We start from the raw sequence: 9,309 nt of genomic DNA, 5'->3' as shown, positions 1-9,309 counted from the left end.
AGTTCTCATTGATAAAAATTTTTGTTTTCACTCCTCAGTCAAATATAATGGATACTAATTTACCTAAGGAAAATTTACCTAATTACTTTTGATATTTTTAGGTATAAAAAGTCCAAAAATAAGTATAATTCTTCTTAAATTTAGCACGTTAAATTAGAATCTAGTATATTTTCTATCAAATTTATCACGACTCTTTTTCCACCTCAATTGTGTAGAAAATATATTAGATTTTCTTTAAATGGTGCTCAATCCGATGGAAAATATACTAGATTTTTTTTTAAAATAATGTTGAATTTAGGAGGAATTATATTAAGTAAGAAAAAAGTCGTGTTCAATTTGATAGAAAATATACTCGATTTTAGTTTAAAGTGTTGAATTTAATAGGAATTATACCCATTTTTAGACTTTTTGTATTTAAAAAATATAAGGACAATTTTGATAGAAAATATACTCGATTTTAATTTAAAATGCTGAATTTAAGAGTAATTATACTCATTTTTAGATTTTTTATACCTAAAAAATCTCAGAGGCAATTATAAAGTCATACTCAATTTAATAGAATATATACTTGATTCTAGTAAAAAGTACAGAATTTAATAGGAATTATACTTATTTTTAGACTTTTTGTACCTAAAAAATATGAGAGACAATTTTGATAGAAAATATACTCGATTCTAATTTAAAGTGCTGAATTTAAGAAGAATTATACTTATTTTTGAACTTTTTATACCTAAAACATTTGAAGGGCAATTAAATAATGATATTTGTAGGATGGAGTTAAAACAAATAAAATTTTATATGCAAAGAATGGAAATAAAATTTTTTGAATATGAGAATTGCATGTAAAAATAATATTATGATTAAAGATTTTTCTTTAATTTATCGCTGATTTGATTGCGACCTCCGTATGGAGTGCGACTCGAAATCAAGCCACCACAAGTTCGCCGGTTCATTGGCTATTGGCTCGTCAAACGCAAGGAAAGGAGGTTAACTCGCTTAATTCGACATGAAAAAAAAAAATCAAATTGATACTAAAAAAATAATAAAAACTATTCAATTCATACTTTTCTTTAGTTTTTGTTTAGGGCATTAGAGATCTATAAATAACACCGCAAAGCAAAAGCAGAAGCAGAAGCAGAAGCAGAGCTCTCTCATCCACTACTGATTAATTAGAGATGACGTCATCATTCCTGCTGGCGTTGGTGTGCGCCGCCGCGGTGGCTCTGGCGGCTGCGCCGGCGGTCGTGGCGCAGAACTCGCCTCAGGACTACGTGAACGCCCACAACACGGCGCGCGCGAACGTCGGCGCGGGTCTGCCGCCGGTGTCGTGGGACAGCCGCGTGGCGACGTACGCGCAGAACTACGCGAACCAGCGGGCCAGGGACTGCCAGCTGGTGCACTCAGGCGGGCCCTACGGCGAGAACATCTTCTGGGGATCCGGCCGCGACTACACGGCGGCGGACGCCGTGAGGGCCTGGGTATCGGAGCGGCAGTACTACGACTACGCCAGCAACACCTGCGCCACCGGTCAGGTGTGCGGCCACTACACGCAAGTGGTGTGGCGGTCGTCGACGGCGATCGGCTGCGGACGCGTCCGGTGCGACAGCGGCGCCATCTTCATCATCTGCAACTACAATCCCCCCGGCAACTTCATCGGCGAAAGACCGTATTAGCCATAATTACAATAATAATGAAGAATAGTTAATAATAATAAATAAGGCCTAGAAATAATTAAGAATAAATAATATGTTTGTGTGTTTTCTGGCCATGAAATGAAATAAGAATAAACGTGATGAACTGAAAAACATGATTAATGATATGGTTTCATACTGTAGATTAATTTATTTAATCATCATGTATTCTTTTTTATATATAATTCAAGTCTCTAAATTTCATCCGATTAATTTTGGAGGTAGTCGCTTTTAGTTCGCCTCAGGTAAATTAGGAGAAAAACTTATGCATATTTAAAAATCAATCTTTAAAATCTTCATCTTTGATGGAATTCAAACTCTATTTTTTTTGGTTCTCTTAACTATTTTACTAGTGTATTATATGTTTGGGGACTTTAATCATCATATAGGTAATAAATTGTAAAGAATAAAGCATTCCCTTAGCTTTATTATCTGAAAAAAATACCTTATTTAAAAATATATATATTAAAAGGGTTTCTTATTTTATTTTGGCAATATCTTTATTCCATAGTCGATATAATTATATATTATCGAGTTCGAGGCCCTCCGATCCATGTGTTACATCTCAGAGCAATTTCATTATACACGCGCATGCCAAATCCTCCAACATTTGTCTGTCTTATAAACTAATCAAACTCACTTTTCATGAACTAGATTTCGCTACTAATTCCTTGGCCAAGAGTTGACTGTGACATTAACATGCAACATTATATTTGACATACATAAAGAAGAAGGAAAAATCTAAAGAATATGTTCCGTGAGTTTCCTTCTAATTGTGGAATTTTCATGGATTAATTATAGTTATTATCCACAGTTTTCAAACTTAGTCTCTGTTTACCAAAAAGTTGGATAAAGAAGAAAACAAAAATTGAGGAGAAAAAAGGAGATTTTTTTTTAAAGTCATATTGAAATTTCAATTTTTCATAATACTATTTTGATGACAGATTAGAAATTAAAGAAGGAAGAAGGATCAAAAGAAGAATACAATTTGCTAAGTGATATCAGACTTTCAAATATATCATAGACATGACTCGTAGCCAAGCCACCACAAGCACATTTGTCAATTAGCTCGTCAAAGGTAAGTTTGTTGTGGCGAGGTATTAGCTAGTTAAATTTTGCAAGGGAGAGGAAGGAAAGGATCATTGGGCACACTGGATTTGACCTTAACAAAAAAGAAAATATAATTGATACTAAATAAAAAATAAATATATTTCATAATAAATAAATAAATAAATAAAACCTATTCAATTCATACTTTTCTTTAGTTTTTTAGGGCATTTGAGATCTATGAATAACACCACAAAGCACAACCCTGTCATCAAATACTTACCGGCAAATTGGAGATGATGTCACCATTCCGGTTGGATTTTGTATGTGCTGCCATGGTGGCTTTGGCGGCCATGGTGTGGAGTGCGGACTATGTGGATGTTGGGAAGAGTGTTATTAAAATTGAGAGTTTAAATAAAATGGTTAGAGCAATTATAAAATCGGGTCGTAAAATCGAGTCCTAAAATCGTAAGATTTTATATCATATTTTAAATTAATTATAAAAGAAACCTAATATATTCTTTTTAATTGATTATTAAATATTTTAATTCAAATTATAACATAAATCTACGTATAGAACATTTTAATTTATGTAATCATAAACTACTCATAATTTTAAACTTTTAAACAACCAAATACTTGTCATGAAAACATAACATAAATATAAATTCAAGTCTAAAACTTAAGTCCAAAGATAAATAAAACACAAAATAATAAATTAATATAAATCATTCATAGACAAGTGCAAATCTAAAATCGTCTCAAAAAGATATCGCTTTGTCCAAAATGGTTCCCTTTTATTAACGACACAAAATCAAAAAAATTATCTCAAAAATCATGTTTTTACAAGTTTAAATGTGATTTTATGATTTTGATCCGATTTTACTTTAATACATGATTTTATCACGATTTCACTCAATTTTCATAAGTAAACACGCGATTTTGTACGAGTTTACGAGTCAACTTGCGATTTTTATAACATTGGTTGGGAGATTATTAGTATAATAGTTCTCAAGTTAAAGTTGACTAGTTTAATTAAGCTTGAGTGGAGTCGAGCTTGAGTTTTGATATTTGAACAATATATTGTGAACAACATATTTAGACAATATGTTGTGGGAAGAGAAATCAAAAGGTCATGGAGGACTGGTACTTGATTTGTAAAGTCCTAACTAGGGGTTAGGCAAAAGAAAGTCCAAGTGAGTCAAGGAGAACTGCATGTTAGTAAGGAAAGTTCAAGTGGGTCAAGGGGGACCGCATGTTAGCAAGGAAAATCCTAACTATGGTTAGGCAAGGAAGTCCAAGTGGGTGAAGGAGTACTGCACGTTGGCAAACAAGTCCAAGTGGATCGAGGAGGATCACACTTGGGAAAGGAAAGTCCTAGTTACAGTTAGGAAAGTAAGTCCAAGTGGATCAAGGAGGATTGCATATTGACAAAGGAAAGCCCTAACTACGATTAGGCAAAGAGAAGTCCAAGTACATTAAGGGGGAGTCCACGTTGGCAAGGTAAAGTCCTAATTACAGTTAGGCAAGAGAAAAATCTAAGTGAGTCAAGGAGGACCACACTTGGTAATTGAAAGTCTAATGAAAAGTTGGTAAAGTCTAAGTGGGTTAAAAGGTTGACCAAGCACTTGGTGAAGAAGTTCCAATAGGTCACGATTGACCAGAGATGGGGTAAGAGAACCCTAGACTTGAGTTAAGCAAGTTAGGATTGGGTAATCAATCATGTGATCGATTGAGACCTGTGCCTGATCGATTGAGCACATCTCTTCGTGAAGTACATGGAGAATCAATCATGTGATTGATTCATCCTGAACTCAATCGATCAAGTGATCGATTGGAAGCTATTTTTTCATGAAGCATAGTGCATTGCATTGTGCTGAACCTATTGGGAAGAATTCTAATCGATTGAGGATATCACGAGAGGCTTAATCGATTAACTAATCGATTAAGCTTGGTTACAAGCGAACAGAGAGCTTCTGAATCGATCAGGTGATCGATTGAAGCTGCTTGATCGATTGGGTAATCAATTGGGAGAAGCTCGCGAGTGAACAGAAGGCTTCGTAATCGATTGAGTGATCGATTAAGAAGGCTCGTAATCAATTTACTAATCAATTAAGTGACAAATAAAAGAGTCATTGTGAGGCTTGGACGGCTAGATGCACTCGAATCTGACGTGACAATCGATTGGGGGTAAGGCCAATCGACTGAGAGCCCTAATCCGTGAGATATAAAGGCAACGATGAAAATTCAAATGCAAGACTTCTTCTCCGATTCTTTCCATCAGTTCTTGAAAGTTCTTGGAGCAAAGTGCTGCTGCATTTCCAAGCATCAAGAGGAGATCCATAACAACAAGAGATCAAGAGTAAAGGTTTCTCATTGTAGTATTCATTTTCTTGTTCTTGTTGTATTTTTTGTTGTATTTCTCATGTATTCTCGTGTTGGAGTTTGTACGAGGATTCTCTACCTCATAGAAGGAGGATTTCATAGTGTACTATTAGTGAGGAGAGTGGACCCTTGGATTAGTCATCTCAAGGAGGTGGATACCAAGTAAAATCAAGGTTGTTAGCATTTGGTTCAAGTTTCCGTTGCAACAAATCATCAACGAAGTTATTAGAGTTAATCACCCCTCTAACTCGCCGGAGTGTCCTAACAAGCGGTATCAAAGAGAGGTCACATTTCATTAGACCAATCGCTGAGAGAGTAATGAGCTAGAGGAAGAAGAAAACATTGAAGCTTGAAACTCTAATTTCAAAGTCAAGAAATTATCATCAAAAGAGCTCAAATTCAAAAATGGAGTTTGGAGATGGATTCAGATATGATATTTGAGCACCTCCATCATTCGGAATTGGAAGCTTCGACCTTTGGAAATCAAAGGTTGAACATTTTTTTATGATGGAGATAAAGTAATGGTTTACTATAATGTAGGAGTTTCAAGCTCCAATGGATTGCAAAGGGAAGCTCTTCAAAAGAAGCAAATGGACTGAGGAGCAACTAAAAAATTTGAGGCAAATGATAAGATAACAACAATTTTAGTTAATTTGTTGTTTAACAATGTCTTATGCAATATAGGGGATTATAAGAGTGCAAACGAGTTTTGGAGCAAGTTGGTCAAGTTCCATGAAAATCCCTCTATATTACTAAATCTAGAAAAATCTAAAGAGGGAGATTCATTGGATTAAGAGGAAGAGGATTTGAGAGTTGAGAGATATTCAACATCCGAAGAAGAAATTGAGGAAGCATCCACCTTATGGATTGAAGGGGACATATCATGGAACAAGAAGAAGTTTCATTATCCATAATTAATGAGAAAGAAGAAAGTTTCACCTCTACAAGTAAAATTTATGAAGGTATAACAATTTCAATTTATAAGGATAAAAAACATATAATTTATTTTGAGTGTGGAGAAAGAGGACACTATAAGAGCAAGTGTCCAAAAGTTGGCCAAGAAGAAGGGTCAAGTGGCACCAAAGGGCAAAGAGAAGCCAATGAAGGTCGGCGTCGTGGTACACAAAGGCAAGAATCATATTGTGTATTTTTCTTACAATCAAAAGAAATATTACCGGAACCAATGTCCAAGGGAAGAGATTCGACCAAGAAGAAAGGAGAAAGCTCAAGTCGAGGGGGAGTTTTCAAGAATAACACTAAGGTACATTAGTTAATGGTATTTCTTTGTGGCATGATAAAGAGCATACGATATCTAAATTTGATCATTTCAATGCTATCTATCATGAAAATAAAAACTATGAAAACCCTAGGGTTAATTATAAATCATTTCATGCTAAGCCTACCTCACCTAAGGCTAGGAAGGTAAATAACAATTTGGGTAAAAAATATAAGGATTTTGGGAATGCGCCTAAAAATAAAAATGCCCAAGAAAATCAATAAAAGTCCAAAGTTAAGGATTTAAGGAGAGAAAATCAAGTCTCGAGGTCAAGACTTGATAAATTAGAAAAGACCCTTAAAAGAATGAAAGATATTTCTTGTTCTATTGATACTCTTCTTTTTCTTCTCCTTTCTCATCCCTGGGTGTTTTAAAACCTTATTTAATTGTTAAAATAATATCAAAGTTAGTTTTGAAGAATACCTCCATCCAGTGCTTCCAAAGAGTGAACTCCCTCGAACTTCGGTGGATAAATGCTTAATCTGGCCATCATCTTATTTCTTCAGTTGATGATTAGTCCTTCTAAAGTAGTTGGACTCTGATAAACTTGTTGGATCGGGTGGACTGGCTAGAGGGGTGAACAGATGACCTGCAAAATAAGTTAGAACCTCTCTTGCTTTCTTGCTTAGCAATGACACATAATTAATTAAAAGAAAATAAATAACATAAAAAATAAAGAAGGGACTCTAGGATTTTTCTTGATTACAACCTAGTGTTGGGATCTTGATGCCGCTAGAGGAGGGATGAATAGTTCTTCACCCAAATCGTTGCATCCTACGCTTGTTAATGCACAGTGAAAATACAAAACAAAACTAACAAATAGAAAGCTAAACCTAGATGCAACAACCAATACAATCAAACCTTTAACAAAGGTAGATCTGCTACCTTAACGACCCCCCTAGTGTCGGCCCCACGGATATGGAGGGAGGTTCATGCAGGTACACAGGCCATAGGCACATGGCGGGGTAAACCCCAGGCCATCAGTTCCTAAGAATCGACCCCTGGTCATTACGCCAGAGATACCATGCGTCCACTGTCTGTGCTACACCTTGGGGGCTACAACCAAACCTTTAACATGTTTATGTAACATGGTTCGGAGATCACTTACTCCTACTCCACGGCTATCCGCAAGGTGGACGATCCCAATCCACCAGTGGATGATTCCTCGGAGAACTTTCGGCTAGCTCGCGTAGCTCCTTGTGGGTGGAGAAACCTTACCACAACTCACACAAGGCCACACTAGATCACTTGAGCACTTAGAGACTCTAATTAGGGTTAACCACTACTAATTTTGTCAATAATGTCTAAGCACCCTGAACTCTATTAAATAGAGCTCGGGAGGAAAATACCAAGCTATTTTTCCGTCACCAGTCGACTGGTACAACCACCAGTCGACTGGTCCTAAGTGAAATTTGACCATTACAAGCTAACAACTGTCTACCAGTCGACTAATAAAAATACCAGTCAATTGATAAAAACATCAGTCAACTACTACAGTAATGTTATAATAATACTACAGTAACCTGGAATTTTATCCTAGGTACAGTCTCTCATGCACTCATCCTTACCCGCACAACCTAGACCTATTCTTCTAGCCTCCTCTATCAGCCTCACGTCCCTCAGATGCCTCCCCATCCTTCACTCCTTGCCTTCTGGAGCTTCCATTGACCTTGTTATTATTGTCGGGTCTTCCTTTCCCAAGAGGCTGCCCTTCCGGGACTTCACTTATTGCCAAGTCACACTTGGACTTACGTTGCCAAGACTACATGTTTGGACTTACACCGCCAAGACTCATCCTTGGACTTTCCTCCTTTACCAAGATCACAATTAGACTCTCCTTGTTATATCTATATCCTGCACACTCACAATGCATATCAAATACAATAATAAACTTAACTTAAACCTTTACCCCCAACATCAAAACCTAGGGTATCCAGATTACTCCAACACCTAGGTAGTTGTTAATCCAAAGCAATTAAAAGCACTAAAAGAAAACTCCTTCTTTGACAATAGTCAAAGGTGAAGAAGCCTCTTACAGCAATTAGAAGCTCAAAAATGAAGTACAAAAGTTGATTCTAAGTGTATTATGGAACTCCTAGCTCTAGGATGCTAGTTATAGCATTCTGGTCACAAGTGACCATTGGCTGACGTGGCATTAGAAGCTCCTCACATCACTTGGAGGTGTAAGTACCCCAGGGTAGTTTTGATGTGATCAACAAAGTTCAATTAGGTCCTGTTCTATTTGATCCTTGTGTCTAAGTGTGCAAGAGCTTAGGAACACAAGAAGTCAAGCATAAGACACAACTACCACGAAGGATGACACAGGAAGGGAGTTGGCGGGCTTAGTACATCCGAAGGATAAAGTGCCGCGGAAGAGTACACCGGTGGACGAGAAGAACCTGCGTGATGTTCGAGGGACAAGAAGCCGGGGAGGAAGTTTGTTCGAGGAGAATGCTAAAGTTAGGGTCGGATGAGCTCAATTCTAGATGGTCGGAGCATCACCCAAGTAAACGAAGCGAAAAATGGCTAACAAGGGAAGTTAATCATTTCTAGATGAATAGTGCTAAAGGCACCCTCAAAGGATTTAAAGGCACCTTCTATGAATAGTACTGAAGGCACCTTCATAAGCTTGGAAGGTGCCTTCGATGAACAGTACAAAGGAGCCTTCCAACCCTTGAACGCGCCTTCCAACAGCAATTGGCAAAGATAAAGTTTTATCTTCACACGGATAAAACTTAACCGATTGAAAGTGCCTTGAACCCTCTTAAAGGCACCTTCCACCCTCAGATAAGATTTTCTAGGAGTTATAAAAAGGCCCCTGGAGTTATGAAATAGATAATAACTGTAACTACAACTCTTGTAATATTTCCTAGTTTATTTCTTGAGCTATCAACATCTATAAGAGGCTTC

At 36.9% G+C, this 9,309-nt stretch overlaps 1 protein-coding gene across 1 annotated transcript; it reads left to right on the top strand.

Annotated features, from left to right (window-relative positions):
• Positions 1 to 1,123: 1,123 nt before the first annotated feature.
• On the top strand, positions 1,124 to 1,849 carry LOC122020687 (pathogenesis-related protein 1-like). The gene has a single exon (XM_042578699.1). It carries the CDS (start codon positions 1,176 to 1,178, stop codon positions 1,671 to 1,673), a length of 498 nt encoding a protein of 165 aa, XP_042434633.1. The 5' UTR covers positions 1,124 to 1,175; the 3' UTR covers positions 1,674 to 1,849.
• The last annotated feature ends 7,460 nt before the right edge of the window (positions 1,850 to 9,309 follow it).

Source organism: Zingiber officinale, chromosome 9A, assembly GCF_018446385.1.
Source record: "Zingiber officinale cultivar Zhangliang chromosome 9A, Zo_v1.1, whole genome shotgun sequence".
Classification (NCBI taxonomy): domain Eukaryota; kingdom Viridiplantae; phylum Streptophyta; class Magnoliopsida; order Zingiberales; family Zingiberaceae; genus Zingiber; species Zingiber officinale.
The sequence above is the reverse complement of the archived record's forward strand: the minus strand, read 5'-3'. Positions and strand labels throughout refer to the sequence as shown.

What these genes read in the sequence shown, in the direction of transcription:
- LOC122020687 (XM_042578699.1), top strand. Translation starts at nt 1,176, where the DNA reads ATGACGTCATCATTCCTGCTGGCGTTGGTGTGCGCCGCCGCGGTGGCT.